General features: G+C 40.2%; 1 protein-coding gene across 1 annotated transcript; it reads right to left on the bottom strand.

Annotated features, from left to right (window-relative positions):
• Positions 1-21,319: 21,319 nt before the first annotated feature.
• Positions 21,320-22,179, bottom strand: LOC142162909 (uncharacterized). Its single transcript, XM_075220026.1, has 3 exons — positions 21,946-22,179; positions 21,610-21,904; positions 21,320-21,543 (listed from the first exon to the last, which is right to left on the bottom strand). Exons 1-3 carry the CDS (start codon positions 22,177-22,179, stop codon positions 21,320-21,322), a joined length of 753 nt encoding a protein of 250 aa, XP_075076127.1.
• Between the last annotated feature and the right edge of the window lie 532 nt (positions 22,180-22,711).

The raw sequence follows: 22,711 nt of genomic DNA, 5'->3' as shown, positions 1-22,711 counted from the left end.
TAATGCCCAAAGGTCGCTTCAACGATCGATCCACCATTTGAAGTCTCATTGAAGTTGGCCTAGGTTGCCCAATACCCAAAGTTTTGAAAACCAAGTAGGGCATCAAATTGATACTAGCTCCCAATTCACAAAGAGCTTTAGCAAAATCCGCACTCCCAATGGTGCAAGGAATGGTGAAAGCACCGGGATCTTCAATTGAATGCACTATAGCACTAACCTGGTGAGTCATCTTTATAGTTTCACAGTCCATAGAACACTTCTTTGTAACCAAATCTTTCATGAATTTTGCATAGCCCGACATTTGTTCAAGTGCCTCCGCCAGAGGCACATTAATAGATAAGCTCTTCATCATGTCAATGAACTTTTTAAACTGATTATCAATATTTTGCTTTGCGAGTCTTTGAGGATAAGGTGGAGGTGGCCTTGGCAGAGGAACCTTGGCTTTTGGCACCACTGGCTTGGACATGTCAATCATGTGTTCCCTAGACGGGTTCACGGCATCATGGGTTTCTACCTTGGACTCACCAATAACAATCCTTACATCATTGTTCACATTCTCTTCAACCACATCTTCAATAATCAAAGGTACATCAACATCCTGTAACTCAACATCTTCATCCACAACTTGCTTTTGCTTTGAGGCATTCACATCACCGCCTTTCCCACTTCTTGTTGTAACCGCCATCATGTGATTGTTATTTCCACCCTTCGGGTTCACTACCGTATCACTTGGTAGAGCACCCTTCAGGCGAGTATTCAATGACTGAGAGATATGGCCTAATTGCACCTCCAAGTTTCAGATAGAGGTGTTGTGAGAAGACAACTATGCATCAGAATCCGCATTCCTCTTCATCATCTGCTCGAACATCATTTCAGTTCTACCCATATCACTACCAGAAGAACTAGGACCATGAGAAGAGAATTGTTCGGTTGTTGGTACATTGGGGGCCTTTGAAAGCCTTGCCCCATGTTACCTTGGTTTCTATTGTTGTTCCACCCACCTTGATTGTTGTTGTTGCCCCAGTTGTTGTTATTTCCATTCTAGTTGCCTTGGTTGTTGTTCTGATTACCCCACTTGTTGTTTTGGTTGTGGTTCCAATTGCCACCACTTTGTTGTTGATTTCCCCAATTTCCTTGGGGTCACCATTATTGGTTTGAAGAGTTGCCCCTATTGCCTTGATAGTTGTTGACATATTGTACCTATTCACTTTGGTCATCATAACCATCATTTTGACACCCATCATATTCATCAACAAATTGCTCAGAATTTCCTTGATTTTGTTGCCTCCTTTGCCTTCTCTTGTTGACAAGCATACTAACACCCTCCATGACATTCACTTGGCGAGGATTCTGAACTTGTTCCAACTGTGCCTTAGCCAATTGATTCATCGTGGTGGTAAGCTCAGCTATCGCTTGCCCGTGATCATGTAATTCCTTATGCAAATGGATAACCGTAGGGTCAGCTTGAGGCACATTTGCTCTACTCTGCCTTGCTGAAGATGTGTCCGCCATTTCATCAAGTACATCACATGCCTCCTCATAAGAAAGTTTCATAAAATTACCCCCGACCAATTGGTTAACAATGCATTGATTTGTAGTATTTATGCCTCGGTAGAAGCTTTGTTGGATCATGGCCTTGGTCATATCATTATTTGGGCAGTCCTTCACCATCGTTCTATATCGCTCCCAAATCTCATGCAAAGGTTCCGTTGGCTCTTGCTTGAAGGCTAATATTTCATCTCAAAGTGCCGCCATATGACTAAGAGAGAAGAATTTGGCAATAAACTTATCCGCCAACTCATCCCAAGTTGTGATGGAATGGTTGGGGAGTCTCTCGAGCCAATCCAATACCTTTCCTCGAAGTGAGAACGGGAAAAGTCTCAATCTCAACGCATCCTCGGACACATTCGTCTATTTGCTCCCCCAGCATGTATCTACGAACCCCTTGAGATGTTTGTAGGCATTTTGATTTACAGCGCCTGTGAAGTACCCACGCTTATCAAGTAAGGTCAACATCACATTGGTTATCTGAAAGTTGCCCGCCCGGATTCGGGGTGGGATAATAGCACTTGTGTAGCCCTGGTTCGGTAATACTCTGGGAGCCACTCTTGGGGGAACCGGGGGAGGGTCTGGAATATTGTCATTTGGAATAACATTTGCATTTCGGCCTCTCCATTGACCTTGAGGCGCAAGAGGCACCTTATCTTGTTCAAGATCATCTACCTCCTCCCCCGCTATCACGTTTCCAAGAGGATCATTAGCATTGTTTAAAGCCATGTTGGTACCTGAGTAATGACATAAAGTAAGTAACAAGGAAGGAAAGAAGAACAATACACAAAACTAACTAAATAGATAGCCAAAACCGTTAGATCCCAGGCAACGGCGCCAAAAAGTGATCACTTCAAACTCCACACTACTAAAAAGTAGGAAGAGAGGGTCGCAATAGCTTTTACCCGATATGAGAGTCGGGATCGATTTCCACAGGGAGCTAGGAATGGAGTCGAGTATCTATCTAGACTAGAAGTGTGTATTTGTTCCAAATGTCACTTCCATACATTTTTGGGTTTTTAGATTATAAACTACTATTACCAAGCTATTAATTGAAACTAGATTATACTACAAGGTAATTGTTAAGTTGTATCTAATAGGAAGAAGGGCACTAGGGTCGTGACATTACCTAGGTGGCTAATTGACGGGTAGAAGTTACTAAAGTTCGATTGACATAATTGGGGCTTATGCTATAACCGTTGCACAATTTTACCCACTCTCACACCTCTCGGTAGAGAGAGTGATTTTGCCCAATTGACTCTCTCGAGACCAAACGGGTAGGCAAATTAGCTCAAGCAACTAGGGTTCAAGTGGGGTAATTACTCTCTCGAGGTTTAACCCTTTAATTGGGACTATCAATTCTCTTGAGTCCATCCCAATTCCTTGTTGGGTCAATTTTGGAGACTTGGGCTCTCTTTCTCAAGAAGAGCCAAGTCAACTTAGCACAAACCAGTGTTTGCAACCACCAATTCATAGATTAAACCATAAAATTGACCCAAATAACAAACACCCATAGTCAATCTAATAATAGATGACAACACCCATCAATTACCCACACTAGGGTTGAGCCACAACCCTAGCTAATAGGTTTAGCTACTCATGCTTGAAGAAAAAAATAGAGAAATAGATGAAGAACAAGGCATATTAATTAAATGCTAAATGAAAATACAAGAATCTATCATTAACTTGAAGCTAAGATGCCAAAAATGGCTACAGATGAAGTTCCCATGAGCGCAGCTAAGTTCTGGATATATCTGATAACCTAAAAATGATAAATTGTTCTATTTATACTAGGCTAGAAAAACTGGACAAAAATACTCCTGCGGGGTCAGCGCGGGCCGCGTAAAATGGACCGCGGCTGCGCTAGGCTCTTGGACTTTAATTCTGGGTTCTCTGACTTGGGCTCCGCGGATCGCGTAAAATGGATCGCGGTCGTGGAGGCAGCTGTCGCGGTCCGCACAACAATGACCGCGGACCGCGTTAGCATTTTCCATCTTTCTGAATATCTCTTTCGCAGACCGCACAAGAAGGCAGTACGGCCGCGGAACCTTCATCGCGGACCGCGCACTGTGGACTGCGGCCGCGTTGCCTGAGGCCTGGTTTTTGTCATTTCTCTGAATACCTCTTCCACGGACCGCACAAAAAGGTAGTGCGGCCGCAGAACTTTCACCGCGGGCCGCGCAGTGTGGACTGCGGCCGCATTGCTTGAAGCCTGATCTTGCCATCTCTCTGAATCACCTAGTGCTGCCGCATTCCATTTTGTGCGGTCCGCACTAGGCTTGTTTGCCCTCAGTTTACTTTGTCTTTGATACTTGAGTAGGTTTCACTCCGTTTGAGCCGATCTTTGACATTTCGTCACTTTGTCGATCAAACATGCAATCAAGCACAACTTATGAGCCTTTTGGGACTATTTTGTAACGATTTATAATCAAAGCATAAGCAAGAAGGAGCATAAAACTCGTTAAAATCTCTACTTATCAGAGACCACAAAAATAATAAGAGGCTACTAATTATAGTATTAATTCGAAATTAGCATGAATTAATTCTTACTATAATTAATTGCAATTTATTCCACTTAAAAACCTCAATTGAACTCCTCAATATGAATTTCGAAAATTCATGAACACTTATTTTAACTCCCCATGTTAAGATTTCAAATTAAATTAAATCACCGAAAATTTAATTCAATTAACTAATTAAATCTTTTATTATTCCGCTTAAACTATTTCATGTGACGGATACAAAATCCACCGGCCGGGTTTTCACATGAAAACTTATAAGCTTACATAAAAGGGTATCATCAAACCTAAAACTGAGTCATGGATTCTATCAACTAATTATTATTTGCAAATGTTATTCGTTATTGTCCAATCTATTAGGCATATACTAACTCTAAATAGAGTCGTACCTTTTGTTAAATCTAAACAACAAACAAATTACATTGATCATAAGAATTATATCAATATTAAGAGTATAAGCTCATTTAATGAATTAGAGAAAATGTTTTATATATTCAGTACAAAAACATCTTTTCTCTACTTGGTCCGTTCAATATACACCGAGTATACTATCACAAGAAGTTGGAGTAAAACTACTCCCATAATCAAGACAAATTATACGATAATCTTGTGCTACAATCATCAAGATATTTTGTCCAACAATATCTTTGATTGTGCACATAGTTTATTAATTATGAGAACCAATAATTTAATCTTCTGTGCATGAGCTAAGGCTCCATACACTAAATTGTCAACTACATAACTAAAAGGACACACATGTAATAAATGATCTATTTAAAATATTACTTTATTGAATTGAATAAATTAAATAAATAATTGTTCCATAAAGAATAAAATATAATACTATGTGTAAACCGCATGGTTAATATTATATCCCAACAATCTCCCACTTAGACTCATAACCATGTGTCTACTACTCTAACACCCATTCCTTGTACATGCTTGTCAAAAATCTTCTGTGTCAAGCTCTTTGTAAACGGGTCTGCCAAATTGTCCTCTGACACAATCTTCAACACTCTTGCATCACCTCTCTGAGTTATTTCCCGAATTAAGTGATATTTACGCTTAATATGCTTACTCGTTTTATGGCTTCTTGGTTCCTTCGAGTTTGAAACTGCACCACTATTGTCACAATAAAGTACAATTGGTGCTTAAACCGAAGGAATCACATTAAGCTCTTTCAGAAAGTTCTTGAGCCAAACAGCCTCTTTAGCTGCCTCAGATGCAGCCACATATTCGGCTTCCATGGTGGAATCAGCAACACATGATTGCTTGATGCTCCTCTAACTTATGGCTCCACCTCCTAAGGTAAAAACATATCCTGAGGTAGATTTTCTAGAGTCTTTATCTGACTGGAAATCAAATCAGTATAGCCAATGGGTGCAAGATCACCTGAGTGATACACCAACATATAATCCCTAGTCCTCTTCAAGTACTTGATTATATGCTTAACAGCAGTCCAGTGTTCTCGACCAGGGTTAGACTGAAATCTACTAACAATGCCAACAGCAAAGCAGATATCAGGTCTAGTACATAACATAACATACATAAGACTCCCTACAGTAGAAGCATAAGGGACCACCTTCATCTTTTCTATCTCATCAGTCATTTTTGGGGACTGATCTTTTGACAGAGAGATTCCATGTCTAAAGGGGAGAAACCCTTTCTTGGAATCTTGCATGCTAAACCTGGTGAGAATAGTATCAATATAAAGTGCTTGGGACAAACCTAATATCCTTTGCTTGCGATCTCGCATAAGCTTGATCCCAAGGATATGTGCTGCCTGTCCCAAGTCTTTCATATCGAAATGTAAGGACAACCATTCCTTTACTGAGTTCAACATGCTCACATTATTTCCTATGAGCAAAATATCATCTACGTACAAAACCAAAAATGTAACTTTATCTCCATTCCACTTCTTATAGACACAAGACTCATTTTCACATTGATCAAAACCGATGGTCTTAATCGATGCGTCAAAATAAGTGTTCCATTCCCTAGAAGTTTGTTTCAATCCATAAATGGATTTCTTTAATTTACACAACATGTGCTCATTGCCACTTTTTATGAAACCAACTGGTTGTGCCATATAGATGCACTCGTCAAGACTTCCATTTAGAAAAGCGGTCTTGACATCCATTTGACAGATCTCATAATCATAATGAGTAGCAATGGATAAGAGAATCCTAATGGATTTAAGCATGGCTACCAGCGAAAAGGTTTCCTCATAATCGACCCCTTCTTTTTGAGTAAACCCTTTTGCAACAAGCCTAGCTTTAAAAGTTTGCACTTTTCCATCCACTCATTTGTGATGACTCAAAAGGTTATCACTTGCTTTAAATTAAATGCTGTGTTTTCGAGGCCTTGAAAACCTCATTTAGAGTTACCTCGATTTGCATACGCAGTCCGGGTGCATAGCCGGAAAGCTTAAATGTGAATCTGTGAAAAATGATAAGCTTTGACTGTAAAATGAATAAATTTGACTTCGGTCAATATTTTGGGTAAACGGACCCGGACCCGTAATTTGACGGTCCCAGAGGGTCCTTAGTAAAATATGGGACTTGGGCGTATGCCCGGAATCGAATTCCGAGGTCCCAAGCCCAAGAAATGAATTTCTTTAAAGGAAATTATTTTCTGAAACTGTTTAAGGAAAATTGAAATGAAATTTGCTTAGAACATGATGGTATCGGGCCCGTATTTTAGTTTCGGTGCCCGGTACAGGTTTTATAAATGATTTAAGACATTTCTGTGGAATTTGGTGAAAAACGGATGTCATATGATGTGATTCGGACTTAAATCGCAAAGTTGATGTTTAAAGAAGTTTTGAGAAAATTTCATTGATCTCGAGATTTAATTTGATGTTCATGATGTTATTTTGATGATTTGATTGCACGAATAAGTCCGTAGGATGTTTTTGAGGATTTTGTGTATATTTGGTTTGGAGCCCCGAGGGCTCGGGCGAGTTTCGGGTAGGTTCCGCGATGCCTTAGGCCTAAAAATACAGTTGTGGCAGGTTCAGAGAAGTTGCAGGTCTCTGAACCCACCAGTGCGGTCCGCACAAAAACGTGTGCGACCGCGGAAGTGGTCTAGTGCGGTCCGCGGTCAGTTTTGTGCGGTGCGCGATGGAGGCCTGTGCGGCCGCAGTCCATTTCGTACGGTCCGCACAGGGCACTGGACCGCAGTACCCTTATGAAGGCCTGTGCGGCCGCAGTCCATTTTGTGCTGTCCGCACAGGGGGTCTGAGAGGGGTATAAATAGACGGGATTTTCAATTATTTTTCATTTTTCAAAACCCCAAAAACATAAGAGGCGATTTTTCAAACAACCTTTCTTCTCTAAATCAATTGTAAGTCATTTTTAACTAGTTTTCTTCAATCATTAACATCTTTTAACATGATTTCAACTTCAAATCAATGATTCTCATGGGGGGAAATAGGGTGTTTTGGGTAGAACCTAGGTTTTTCAAAAATTGGGGATTTGGACCTTGATTTGAGGTCCGATTTCAAAACAAATTATATCTTTGAGTTCGTGGGGGAACGGGTAATCAGGTTTTGGTTTGAACCTCGGGTTTTGACCACGTGGGCCCGGGGGCAATTTTGACTTTTTGGGTAAAACTTTAGAAAACTCATTTTCATGCATTGAGGTTGATTCATTTAGCATTTATTGATGTAATTAAGTAACTTTTGACTAGATACGAGCGAATTGGTGGTGGAATCAAGGAGTAAAGCTATAATTGAAACGTGAATTGAGTTCGAGGCATCGAGGTAAGTGTTTGGTCTAACCTTAGCTTGAGGGATTATGAGGTGTGTCCTAATTGCTATTTGCTTCTTGTTGAGTACAACGTATAGGCATGGTGACGAGTAACTATACATTGGTGTCAAGCATGACCGTGGGTCTTATATTGTGATTTTCATGACCTCGTTGTATTATTCATGCCTTGGTGAAGATTTCTATTTGTTGTGTAAAGAATTGCGACCTATGAACATTGAGGAGCGTTGGCTCCAGTTGTATGACGAATTTTGAAAGTGTAAGTGATAATTGAAACTCTAGAGCATTGGTTCGAGTTGTAAGTGAATTGTGAAGCAAAAGTGAGAAAGAGAAGAGATCATTATGTTGCCCCCTTGCCGGGATATTATTGAGTTGTGGTTCCCTTGCATCATGTTCTTAATTGATATTATGGATGTTTAGGTTGATGATACTATGTGTTATATACTAGAACAAGTTTGGTTATAGCTGAGGTGGTTAGATGTGGTAACAAGTTTGATTATAGCTGAGGTAGTTAGATGTTGTAATAAGTTTAGTTATAGCTGTTTCTCCCTTGCTGGGACGTAATTACTTATGTTGTCGAATCCCTTGTCGGGATAGTGTAGACCTTATTGATCCCTTGTCGGTACTCTCGTTATAATTGTAAATATTATATGTGGATTGGGTTGCACGACGCAACAATATTATAGGTGGATCGGGTTGCACGCCGCAACAATATTATATGTGGATCGGGTTGCACGCTGCAACAATGATATATGTGGATCGGGTTGCATGCCGCAATAATATTATATGTGGATCGGATTGCGCACCGCAACAATATTATATGTGGATCGGGTTGCACGCCGCAACAATGATATATGTGGATCGGGTTGCACACCGCAACAATGATAAATGATATGAATCGGGTTGCACGTTGCAACAATGTTGTTATATATATTGGGATCGGGTTGCGCGCCGCAACAATTATTGATACAAGTGTGTTTAGTTTGGATATTAGCTTCTTTCGTGTTGCTGTGAGTTCTAAGCTGCCTTAAGACTATTACTCTAGATTTACTGTTAATACTGGTATACCCCGGCAGCATGTTTCCCCTCCCACCTTTACTTGCATATCCCTGCTTTACTTTCCGCTGTATATTATATATTTTAACTGCACAGGTTTATTTGGTAGTCTGGCCCTAGCCTCGTCACTACTTCGCCGAGGTTAGGCTGGACACTTACCAGCACATGGGGTTGGTTGTGTTGATACTACACTTTGCACTCTTTTGTGCAAACCCTAGTGTTGTGGACTTCGGAACGCAGTGAGATTGCTGATTCTTGATCATCAGGCGACCCGAGGTAGTCCTACAGGCGTTCGCAGGCCTTGGCGTCTCCTTCTGTCTACTATTCTTGTTTCTTTCATGCATTTCTAGAGACAATGTTGTATTTATTTCTTTTTTTAGACGTGTTATTTGTAGTATTCTTAGAACGTCTGTGAAACTGTGACACCAGTTCTGGGTAGTCGAGACCTCAACAGTTGTATTGGATTCATGTTCAGCTAGCTTATTGCTTTTACTTCTGCTTATGTTAAATTCCGCTGTTTAAATGTTATTACTTCATAATTGTTATTGAATATAAAATGGGTGAAAAAGGGGTAAATTTTTCACATAATTGGCTTGCCTAGCTCACAGTAGTAAGTGCCATCACGACTCTCGAGGGTGGAAAATCCGGGTCGTGACAAGTTGATATCAGAGCTCTTGGTTACATGGCTCTCACAGTTCATAGATAAGCTTAGTAGAGTCTGAGGGATCGGTACGGAGACGTCTGTATTTATCCCCCAGAGGCTACAGAGTTAGGAAATACTTCACATCTATTCTTCCCTGTCGTGCGATTTTGATCTCTCAATGCTAAATCGAAACCTCTACTCTTGTCCTTCCACGAATAGCGAGGTCACGTACCGCTTCTTCAGCCGAACTGCAGCACAGACCGGTGGTAGATCATCTACGTTTCTGGCGGCTTTGTGGAGGTTGGATAGATTTCACCAAGCTCTTCACTACTAATTTCAGTGGTGCATCTTTTGAGGATCCTAAGATTATCAAGACAGCTGTCACGAAGTTCTCAGGAACATGGGGATAGTTGAGACCAATGGGGACGGTTTTGCCACTTTTCTCTTGTCTGGATCCGCCATGACTTGGTGGAGGTAGAGGTATTAGAGGTGGAGGTAGAGGTATTAGAGGTGGAGGTAGAGATGCTAGAGGTAGAGGTAGAGGTATTAGAGGTGGAGGTGCAGGTACTGTTCTGGTTTGTGGTAGAGAAGCTTCAGTTTAATTTTACGTCGTATCTGGTCATGCCTAGTGATTCTTTGAGTGCCCCTGTTTATGTGTCTACGTCAGTAAGTGATTCTATTGTGGTGGATCGCGTCCATTGTTCATGTATTGTGGTTATTGGAGGTCTTGGGACTCGTGTAGATTTGCTTCTTCTAGACATGGTTGATTTCGATGTTATATTGGGGATGGACTGGTTATCACCTTACCATGCTATCTTGGACTGTCATGCCAAGACTGTGACCTTAGCTTTATCGGGTATGCCTCGCTTAGAGGGAGAGGGACTCCTGGTTATTCTACCCGCAGTGTTATCTCGTATGTGAAGGCTCGGCGTATGGTCGAGAAGGGGTGTTTGGCCTATTTGGCATATGTTTGCAATTCCAGTGCTGAGGTTTCATCTATTGATTCTGTGCCCGTTGTTCGTGAGTTCCCTGAGGTATTCCTTTTAGACCTGCCGGGTATGCCACCCGACAGGGATATTGACTTTTGCATTGATTTGGCTCCGGACACTCAGCCCATTTCTATCCCGCCGTATCGTACGGCCCCGCCCGAGTTGAAAGAGTTGAAGGAACAGTTGCAAGACTTGCTTGAGAAGGGTTTCATTAGACCCAGTGTTTCGCCTTGGGGTGCGCCGGTGTTGTTTGTTAAGAAGAAGGATGGGTCGATGAGAATGTGCATTGATTACCGGTAGTTGAACAAGGTTACGATCAAGAATAAGTATCCATTGCCGAGGATTGATGATTTGTTTGATCAGCTTCAGGGTGCCAATGTATTTTCAAAGATTGACTTGAGATCTGGCTACCATCAGCTGAGGATTAGGGCATCCGATGTTCCTAAGACATCTTTTCGCACTTAGTACGGGCATTGTGAGTTCTTGGTTATGCCATTCGGGTTGACAAATGCCCCAACAACTTTTATGGATTTGATGAACCGAGTGTTCAAGACTTATTTGGATTCGTTCGTAATAGTCTTCATTTATGATATTTAAATATATTCCCGCAGCTGGGAGGAGCACGAGCAGCATCTCAGAGTGGTTCTTCAGACTCTAAGGGATAGTCAGCTATATGCTAAGTTCTCGAAGTGTGAGTTCTGGCTGAGTTCAGTTGCATTTCTGGGTCATGTTGTATCAGTAGTGGGTATTCAGGTAGATCCAAAAAAAGTTTGAGGCAGTCAAGAATTGGCCTAGGCTAGCATCAGCTACAAAGATTCGGAGTTTCTTGGGATTGGCAGGCTACTATGGTCGGTTCATGGAGGGGTTTTCATCCATTGCAGCCCCGATGACCAGGTTGACCCAGAAGGGTGCCCAGTTCAGGTGGTCGGACGAGTGTGAGGCAAGCTTTCAGAAGCTCAAGACAGCTCTAACTACGGCATCAGTGTTGGTTTTGCCCACAGGTTTAGGGCCTTATACAGTCTATTGTGATGCATCTCATATTGGACTTGGTACAGTGTTGATGCAGGATGGCAAGGTCATTGCTTATGCTTTACGGCAGTTAAAGATTTATGAGAAGAACTACCCGGTTCATGATTTGGAGTTGACATCCATTGTTCACGCATTGAAGATTTGGAGACATTATCTGTATGGCATGGCATGTGAGGTGTTCACAGATCACAAGAGTCTTTAGTATTTGTTCAAGCAAAAGGAGTTGAATTTGAGACAGAGGAGGTAGTTGGAGTTGTTGAAAGATTATGATATCATTATCTTATATCACCCGGGAAAGGCCAATGTGGTGGCCGATGCATTGAGTAGGAAGTCAGCCAGTATGGGTAGTCTTGCTTATATTCCGGTCGGTGAGAGACCACTTGCCTTGGATGTTCAGGCTTTGGCCAATCAGTTCGTGAGGTTGGATGTCTCTGAGCCCAGCCGTGTGCTAGCTTTTACAGTCGCTCCTTCTTCGTTATTGGAGCGTATCCGTGATCAGTAGTATGATGATCCCCATTTGTGTGTCCTTAGAGACACGGTGCAGCGCGGAGGTGCCAAGCAGGTCGCCTTAGATAATGATGGAGTTTTGAGATTGTAGGGTCAAGTTTGTGTGCCTAATGTGGATGGACTCCAAGAGTTGATCTTGGAGGAGGCCCATAGTTCCCAGTACTCTATTCATCCGGGCGCCGCGAAGATGTATCAGGATTTGTGGCAGCATTATTGGTGGCGTATAATGAAGAATGACATCGTTGCAGATGTGGCTCGGTGTTTGAATTGTCAGCAGGTTAAGTATGAGCATCAGAGGCCTGGTGGTTTATTTTAGAGGATTAAGCTTCTCGAGTGGAAGTGGGAGCGGGTTACTATGGATTTCGTTGTTGGACTCCCGCAGACTCGGAAGAAGTTCGACGCAGTATGGGTCATTGTTGATAGGCTAACCAAGTCAGCGCATTTCATTCCTTTGGTAGTCTCCTATTCATCCGAGAGGTTAGCTGAGGTCTATATCCGGGAGATTGTTCGTCTTCATGGTATGCCTGTGTCTATCGTTTCGAGGTACGCAGTTTGCCTAACGTTTTTGGAAAGCAGTTCAGCGAGAGTTGGGCACTCAGGTTGAGTTGAGTACAACATTTCATCCTCAGACGGACGAGCAGTCCGAGCGGACTATTCAGATTTTGGAGGATATGCTCCGAGCCTGTGTCATCAATTTTGGAGGTTCGTGGGATCAGTTCTTGCCTTTAGCAGAGTTTTCCTACAACAAAAGCTACCGGTCGAGTATTCAGATGGCTCCTTATGAGGCTTTATATGGTAGGCGGTGTCGATCTCCTGTTGGATGGTTAGAGCCGAGAAAGGATCGCTTGTTGGGTACGGATCTGGTTCAGGAGGCCTTGGACAAGGTCAGGATTATTCGAGATAGGTTTCGTACAGCTCAGTCCAGGCAAAAGAGTTATGCCAATCGCAAGGTTCGAGATGTGTCTTTTATGGTCGGTGAGCGGGTATTGCTCCGAGTGTCGCCTATGAAGGGCGTGATGAGATTTGGGAAGAAGGGCAAGCTTAGCCCTATGTTAATTGGTCCGTTTGAGATTCTTGATCGAGTGGGAGAGTTGGCTTATAGACTTGCATTGCTACCGAGCTTATCAGCAGTGCATCCAGTGTTTCATGTGTCCTTGCTTCGGAAGTATCACAGCGATCCATCCCACATGTTGGATTTCAGCACTGTCCATTTGGACAAGGACTTGTCTTATTGGGAAGAGCCGGTAGCCATTCTAGTTTGGCAGGTTTGTCAGTTGAGGTCGAAGAGTTTTCCTTCTGTTCGTGTTTAGTGGAGAGGTCAGCCTCCTAAGGCATCGACCTGGGAGTCCGAGTCCGATATGCGGAGCCGTTATCCCCATCCTTTCCCCGACTCAGGTACTTCCTTTCTCTGTCCGTTCGAGGACAAATAGTTGTTTTAGAGGTGGAGAATGTGATGATGACCTTGCTTTAAATTAAATTCTGTGTTTTTGAGGCCTTGAAAACCTCATTTAAAGTCACCTCCATTTGCGTACGCAGTTTAGGTGCGTAGCCGGAAAGCTTAAATGTGAAAATCTATGAAAAATGATAAGCTTTGACTGTAAAATGAATAAATTTGACTTCGGTCAATGTTTTGGGTAAACGGACCCAGACCCGTGATTTGACGGTCCGTGGTCGGCTTTGTGCGGTGCACAGTAGAGGCCTGTGCGGCCGCAGTCCATTTCGTGCGGTCTGCACAAGGCACTGGACCGCAGTACCCTCAAGATGACCTGTGCGGCCGCAGTCCCTTTTGTGCGGTTCACACAGGGGGTCTAAGAGGGTTATTAATAGATGAGATTTTCAGTTATTTTTCATTTTTCATAACCCCAGAAACATAAGAGGCGATTTTTTAAATAAACTTTCTTCTCCAAATCAATTGTAAGTTATTTTTAACTAGTTTTCTTCAATCATTAGCTTCTTTTAACATGATTTCAACTTCAAATCAATGATTCTCATGGGGAAAATTGGGTGTTTTGGGTAGAACCTAGGTTTTTCAAAAAATGGGGATTTGGACCTCGATTTGAGGTCCGATTTCAAAACAAATTATGTATTTGAGTTCGTGGGGGGAATGGGTAATCGGGTTTTAGTTCGAACCTCGGGTTTTGACCACGTGGGCCCGGGGGAGATTTTGACTTTTTGGATAAAACTTTAGAAAACTCATTTTCATGCATTGAGGTTGATTCATTTAGCGTTTATTGATGTAATTAAGTAACTTTTGACTAGATACGAGCGAATTGGTGGTGGAATCAAGGAGTAAAACTATAATTGAAATGTGAATTGTGTTCGAGGCATCGAGGTAAGTGTTTGGTCTAACCTTAGCTTAAGGAATTAAGAGTTGTGTCCTAATTGCTATTTGCTTCTTGTTGAGTATGACGTATAGGCATGGTGACGAGTATCTATACGTTGGTGTTAAGCATGACCGTGGGTCTTATATTGTAATTTTCATGACCTCGTTGTATTATTCATGCCTCGATGAAGATTTCTATTTGTTGTGTAAAGTTGTGGAAAGAATTTTGACCTATGAACATTGAGGAGCGTTGGCTCCAGTTGTATAACGAATTGTGAAAGTATAAGTGATAATTGAAACTCTAGAGCATTGGTTCGAGTTGTGAAGTGAATTGTGAAGTAAAAGTGAGAAAGAGAAGAGATCATTATGTTGCCCCTTGCCGGGCTATTGTTGAGTTGTAGTTCCCTTGCATCGTGTTCTCAATTGATATTACGGATGTTTAGGTTGATGATATTGTGTATTAGATGTTGGAACAAGTTTGGTTATAGCTGAGGTAGTTAGATGTGGTAACAAGTTTGATTATAGCTGAGGTAGTTAGATGTGGTAACAAGTTTGATTATAGCTGAGGTAGTTAGATGTTGTAATAAGTTTGGCTATAGATATTTCTCCCTTGTCGGGACGTTATTACTTATGCTGTCGAATCCCTTGCCGGGATAGTGTAGACCTTATTGATCCCTTGTCGGGACTCTCGTTATAATTGTAAATATTATATGTGGATCGGGTTGCACGCCGTAACAATGATACATGTGGGTCGGGTTGCAAGCCGCAACAATATTATAGGTGGATCGGGTTGCATGTAAGGCTGTATTGTGGTCCGGGCCCGGGCCTAAATGGGCCAAACGGGCCGGGCTTAGGCGGGCCGGGCTGAGGCGGTCCCGGGCCTAACGGGCCAAATGAGTGGAACTGACCCACTGCGGTCCTAAGCCCACATGGTCCCGGGCTAAATGGGCTGGGCCCGGGGGCCTAAACCGGCCTAACACGCTTTTTCATTCCGGGCTATTTTTTTTAATTTTTTTTTATCAGGCAATATCTTGTAAACTATACATGTATATACTAATATAAATTACTTATATATAGCTATATAAATATATATAGTATATATAGTATGTGTGTATATATAATTATATATTGCCTTATATAATATATAGCTTATATATATATATATATTGTATGTATGTATGTATGTATGTATGTATGTATGTATATATATATATATATATATATATATATATATATATATATATATATATATATATATATATATATATATATATAGTTATATATATATATATATATATAGTTTATATGTATTAGATATATAATATATATATACTATATCAAATTTAAACACAAAATAAATTGCAAAGAAATATTCAAGGGAATGTCTTATAATTTTTATTATTACGACATTAACAAAGAATGACAATATCTTTCTTAGTCTTCCTCCTCCTAATGGAATGAGCACAACAAGGTATGTGCCAAAATACAAGTTACATATTAGTCTATGTATTATCTCTAACAAATCTCATAAATCCTTCAAGGTCCGGAGGCATTTCCGTTGGTGGTGGTGGAAAAGAAGCTTGTTCATCACCGCTTCCGGGCGAAGCAGCATCTTGTGCAAGTTCTGCTAGCATTTCTTCATAAGCTTCGTCTATCTCCGGTTATGATTCTGCAAGTCCAAAATTTCTTCTTTTCGAACGGATCCAATCTCTGAATAGTACTGATTTTTCCAAGCTCTCCCTCATAGATGCTCGATGATCACCGATTTGAAGTCTTGCTTGAATGAAAGCGCTCTTCCATGCCACTGTTGAAGCTTGAACACTTAAAATATCTCGAGCCATCCTTGAAAGAACTGGATAGTGTTTTTGTTTGTCCTTCCACCATTCCAAAACATCGAAGGAGCCGTCGGGATTTTCTGATTCAAGTCCCTGCGACAAATAAACTTGAAGCTCATTTAGTTGTGAACTATCACCAATATTATCACCTTGAGAACCCCTGAACTCCGTCCAAGAATTAAGGGCTTTTAGGCCTGCAGTTCTTTTAGATAATTGCGAACTAGATGAAGTAGGAGTTGGAACATTTGGTCTAGCATGATCTAAGGCAAGTTGATAAGCATTATAAAATATTTGAGTATTTATTTTAATTGAGGCTTTTACATCTCCAAGTGTAGCAAATTCCTCAGCTGAAAGTGATAAAGCGTTATAAATTTTTGAATACCAAAAGTGAGGACCTCCTAATTTCATTGTAGGATTTAACACTGCAACAACACCAAAAATAGGGGGATAGGGAAAAAATATTTTTTAAACTTAGCTTTCATAGAATTAATAGCTTCTTGATAAATTTCCCCACCCTCTGAAAATTGAGTAAATAAATTTGCAAGTGCTGCAATATAAACTAAACAGTTAGAAATAGTAGGATAATATTGCCTAGATAATTCATCTGTAGAAACATGAAATTGTTCTAAAAAGTCTACAAGCATTTTAACATTAGTCCAATCTTGATTTGTAAGGTGCTCATCATCATCATCATCATCACCATCACCTACACGAGCATTATACGTTGCGCTTATTGGGTTCCTATATTCATATGCAACAACTAAACTTTCATACATGTAATTCCATCTAGTCGGACAAGGTTTAGGAACCTTTATTTCTCTAAGGCCAAATTCATCATATTTTTTAAAATAGTCTCTAAGTCTACTTCTACGGTTTGAATAAAAAAGCCAATTAAGAACCATTTTAACCTTCTCAATTTCTACATTTAAAACTTTCATACCAGCACCGACGATTAAATGGTAAATATGTCAAATACATCTAATATGAAAAATATTACTAAATGTAGGATTTAGTGTAGTTGTAAGCAAGCCTATAGCGTTAGCATTACTAGAAGCATTATCCATTGAAACCGACATAATTTTATCTCTAATGCAAAAATATCTACAAATATCTGCATTTGTGTTAGCAATAAACTTACCTGTGTGGCGTAAATTAATTATTCTATAAGCAATAATGCGCTTTTGCATTATCCACTCCTCATCTATCCAATGACTTGTAACAGTTAGATAATCACAGTCACCACCACTTCTACCAGTATCAGTAGTAGTAGCAATGCGATAATCTATATGAGTAAATAAATAACGCAAATATTGTTCATATTCATGTTTATATTTATAAATATCACTCTTTACGGTTGTGCGAGGCCATCCTTTATAAGTAGGATTAAAAACTCTTCTAATATAATACACAAAGTGAGGGTTAGAAGGAAAACTATAGGGTAAATACATAACAGTAACCATTTTTGCCAACTCTTCATGATTTTTATTTGGATCATAATATAAAATGCCACCGGTAACAGTGTTAAATCCCGGTTGAACTAGATTTGAACTTGTACTAGGGTTAACCGTAGTGTCTACACTTGTCCCCTCTTGCGCAGCTATCATTTGTAGATATCTAGCTTTATCTCTAGGGTGTTTCAATATGTGTCTAGTCAAACTACCTATACCGCTACGGTCTCCAGTAAATTTATGAACCAACAAAGACCCACAAGTTTTACACTTAGCCTTATTTTGTTCTCTTAATTGAGTAAAAAAGTGTTAAACAAGAGATGTTTCGGGCCGTTTAGAAGGTTTTCTATTAAAATTAGGGGTTACTACAGGAGGTTCAGGCGGGACATCAGTTGGATTATTAACAGGACTAGTAGGTGTATCATCTAAATCCTGTTGTGTTTCATCTAAATCATCATTTTCCTCATCATTTTCAAAGATAGTTTGATTAGGATAAAGAACATTCATAACTTCTTCATTTAATTGTTGACCTGGTGCAACATCATGGCAAAATTGACTATTAAAAAATTGAAAACAAGGGTTATCACTATCAAGAATAACAGGTGGAGGAGGGCGGGTAACAAGTCTGGGTCGGGGAACTGGGGGAAGAGTAGTAGCTTGGCGACTAGATTCACCAATTTTAGATTTTCCCTTACCCTTACCACCAAATACTTTTTTCAAAGAAAAGTCCACTAAATAAAACAAACAAAACTATAATATTAAAACTTAAGAGTTGGAATGAGTTTACCGAATTGACAAACAACTTCTTAAAAATTGAATATCGTTGAAGACTTGAATACTTCAATTCACCAACTTCACAATACTTCAATTCACCGACCCAGGACCGCCTGCCAGTCTCGGGCTCACGGGCTATTTGGTCAGGACCGACCCGCTATGGGCTTTTGCACCACTAAGAGACCAGCCCGTTTGAACCGGCTCATTTGGCCCGGGCCGGTCCCGAGATAGGCCCGGCCCACAATACACCCTTAGTTGCATGCCACAACAATATTATATGTGGATCGGGTTGCACGCCACAACAATGATATATGTGGATCAGGTTGCACGCCGTAACGATATTATATGTGGATCGGGTTGGCGCCGCAACAATATTATATGTGGATTTGGTTGCACGCCGCAACAGTATTGTATATAAATTGGGGTCGGGTTGCGCGCCGCAACAATTATTGATACAAGTGTGTTTAGTTTGGATATTAGCTTCTTTCGTGTTGTTGTGAATTCTAAGCTGCCTTTAGACTATTACTTTGGATTTACTATTAATACTGGTATACCGCCGCATCATTTTTCCCCCTCCCATCTTTACTTGCGTATCCCTGCTTTACTTTCCACTGTATATTATATATTTGAACTGCACAAGTTTATTTGGTAGTCTGGTCCTAGCCTCGTCACTACTTCGCCGAGGTTAGGCTGGACACTTACCAGCACATGGGGTTGGTTGTGCTGATACTATACTCTGCACTCTTTTGTGCAGACCCCAGTGTTGTGGACTTCGGGCTGTAGTGAGATTGCTGATTCTTGATCATCAGGCGACCCAAGGTAGTCCTGCAGGCATTCGCAGGCCTTGGCGTCTCCTTTTGTCTACTATTCTTATTTCTTTCATGCATTTCTAGAGACAGTGTTGTATTTATTTCTTTATTTCAAACCCGTTATTTATAGTATTCTTAGACCGTCTGTGAAGCTGTGACACCAGTTCTGGGTAGTCGAGACTCCAACAGTTGTACTGGATTCATGTTCAGCTAGCTTATTGCTTTTACTTCCGCTTATGTTAAATTCCGCTGTTTAAATGTTATTACTTCATAATTGTTAATGAATATAAAATGGGTGAAAAAATGGGAAAATTATTCACATAATTGGCTTGCCTAGCTCATAGTAGTAAGCACCATTACGACTCCCGAGGGTGAGAAATCCGGGTCGTGACATCCTCTCTTTTTCTTATAGATCCATCTACAACCTATGAGTTTGACTCCAGTAGGTGGTTCTATAAGATCCCAGACTTGATTAGAGTACATGGAATCCATTTCAGATTTCATAGCATCAACCCATTTATCAGCATCTGCATCATGTAGTGCTTCGTCGTAATTAATAAGTTCTGTATTAGGCTCTTCAGGGATTCTATCATAAGATTCTCCCAAGAGCACAAATCGGAGATGTTTTCTAATAATTCTCCCACTACTACTAGTCACTACAGGTGGAGGCTGATTTTGTCGTTGAATCACATCATCATTTCCTGGAACTAAAGCCTCAATGTTATCCTCCACACCTTGCGGTGCTGGGATATCATTAACTTCTTCCTGGAGTGCAGGTTGCATAACAATTTCAGGTTGTTCAACAATCTGAGGTTGCTCAACATTACTCCCACTACTTTGGGGTAGTGAGATGTCAGCTAACTGCTCTTGTGCAATCTGCTGCCTATTGACATTTCTCCCACTAGGATAATGCAATGGTATGTCAATACTGGCTTCCGGGATACGTTCTAGAGATGAGTCTTTAGTTACTCCATTTTTTAATTCCTGTAAAACTAGTTTACTTCTAGGAATATGGTTCGTTAGATAGTCCTCTTCTAAAAATCTGGCATTTGTCGTAACAATTACCTTATTTTCTTTGGGACAATAAAACAAACTGCCTTTTTTTCCTTTTGGATATCTAATAAAAATGCGTACTTCTGTCCTTGATTCCAATTTATCCGCTTTCCCTTTCAGCACATGTGCTGGACAACCCGAAACCCGAATATGCCGTAAACTTGGCTTGCGCCCAGTCCACAATTCTACTGGAGTTGAAGGTACTGACTTTGAAGGAACCAAATTTAGAATGTAGTTTTCTATTTCTAAAGCATATCCCCAAAAGGAAAAAGGCAAATCGGAATAACTTAACATTGATCTAACCATTTCCATAAGGGTCCTATTTCTTCTTTCTGCCACACCATTTTGTTGTGGTGTTCCTAGGGCAGATAATTGAGATGTAATTCCATTATCTGATAAGTATTTTATGAATTCCGCAGAAAGGTATTCACCACCACGATCAGATCACAATGTTTTGATATATTTATCATGTCGTTTCTCCGTTTCTGTCTTAAATTCTTTGAATTTTTCAAAGTATTCAGACTTATGTCGCAATAGATAAATATATCCATATTTTGAGTAATTATCTGTGAAAGTCACAAAATACTCAAAATCACCTCTTGCTTGTATATTCATAGGTCCACACAAATCAGAGTGAATTAATTCTAGCTTATCATTGGCTCTATTTCCTTTTGAGGGGAAAGGTCTCTTGGTCATTTTTCCTTCTAAACAAGATTCGTATGTTGGTAGTGACTTCACTTTCAATGAACTCAAAGGTCCATCAGAGACCAATCTCAAAATCCTATTTAGATTTATATGGCCTAGAAGTAAGTGCCACAAATAAGTTTGACTCAATTCAGAAATACGTTTTCTTTTATGTGGTAGATTAATGTTATTTATTTTTTTGGGTTGTTGTAGCACATGAGGAGATATATCAAGAATAAAAAGGTCATTTACTCTAGCAGCAGTGTAGATAAAACGTTTATTAAACTTAATAACAACAGAGTTATTAGCAAAATAAACATTATAACCAACATCCATTATTTTCGAACCAAAATCAAATTCCTTCTGATAGAAGGTACATAGAGAACATCTTTTAAAACTAAAACTCTATCACTACTAAACGAAACTCTAATATCTCCTAAAGCTAAAGGTGGTGCTGGCTCGCCATTGGCTTGAAAAATGCAAACTTCATTCTCACTTAGCCACCATATTTCCTTAAACCCCTGCAAAGTAGTGCAGATGTAATTAGTGGCTCCCAAATCTACACACCAAAACATTGTAGAAATAGTCGCTAAACAAGTTTCAACAATATTTAAATTTGAATTACCTTGCTTATTCAACTTTGCCAGATAGGCAGGGCATTGCTTCTCGTGATGCCCGAGTTGCTTGCAATGATAGCACTTGCCTTTGGGCTTTTTCACACTAGCCACACCACCAGGTGCCATAACCTTTTGAGACTTCTTCTTTTTCTTATTGCGTTTTGACTTAGAAACCGAAGCTTTCTCAACATTGAGTGCCACAACTGGAGCTTGTTGATTGATAATAGATTCTGCCGCTTGCAGCTCATTCAACAATTTTGCTTGTGACAAATCCATTTTGTTCATATTATAGTTCAAGCGAAACTGTTGAAAACTGTCAGGCAGAGTCTGCAGGACTATCTAACTTGAGAGTCCTTATCAATCACAACTCCAAGGACCTCTAGTTCATTTAGAAGACTCATCATCTTCAGAACATGGTCCCTGACTGATGATCCTTCAGCCATCTTGGTGTTCAAAAGGGCTTTCATGGATGTCTGCTTAGCTGCACGATTTTGCTCACCGAACATCTCTTTGAGACTTTTGAGCATATCATAAGCAGACCCCATAGACTGATGCTGATATTGCAAAACATTCGCCATAGAGGCAAGAGTGTAACATCACGCCATCTCATCAGCCTTAACCCATTTGTCATAGGCCTTAACCTGATCATCAGTAGCATTTTCAAGTTTTTCTGGGGCATTCCTCAGTGATTACAAATTTGTAACCTTCAGTAGTTAGGACAATATCAAGGTTCCTTTTCCAGTCAACATAATTTCGTCCTTCTAACTTGTTTTGGTTCAAAATTGAGGTAAGTGGGTGAATGAAGACATGGTTAATATGAGAGATATTCACATTAAATAGATCATTAGTTATGTATTTAGAATGATTAAATTCAAAATAGCACATTACACATACAACCATGCTCATTGAACAGTTAGATTCGTTAGGGAAACATAACTATTCATGCAAAATTTATGAGTGATGTAAGATATTAACCCCATAAATTTAAACAGGACCAACTCAGATGGAGAGTAAACTGTTAATTTAAGATAGGTAAATATCACTTTTATAAACTCAAGTTTCATTCAATCAACACGTAACTCAGTTGGAGAGTTAATACAAGTAATGAAA

This window comes from Nicotiana tabacum, chromosome 1 (genome assembly GCF_000715075.1).
Source record: "Nicotiana tabacum cultivar K326 chromosome 1, ASM71507v2, whole genome shotgun sequence".
NCBI lineage: Eukaryota > Viridiplantae > Streptophyta > Magnoliopsida > Solanales > Solanaceae > Nicotiana > Nicotiana tabacum.
Note: the sequence above shows the minus strand (reverse complement) of the source record. Positions and strands in the feature narration are given on the sequence as shown.

Bases quoted from the DNA above. Each gene is read 5' to 3' on its own strand.
- LOC142162909 (XM_075220026.1), bottom strand. From the start codon at position 22,179: ATGGCGAATGTTTTGCAATATCAGCATCAGTCTATGGGGTCTGCTTAT. The intron at 21,905-21,945 runs GTTAGATAGTCC...AGTTTTCAACAG, and splicing joins TGATTGATAAGGACTCTCAA to TTTCGCTTGAACTATAATAT. The intron at 21,544-21,609 runs GTAATTCAAATT...TTTGGTGTGTAG, and splicing joins GGCAAAGTTGAATAAGCAAG to ATTTGGGAGCCACTAATTAC.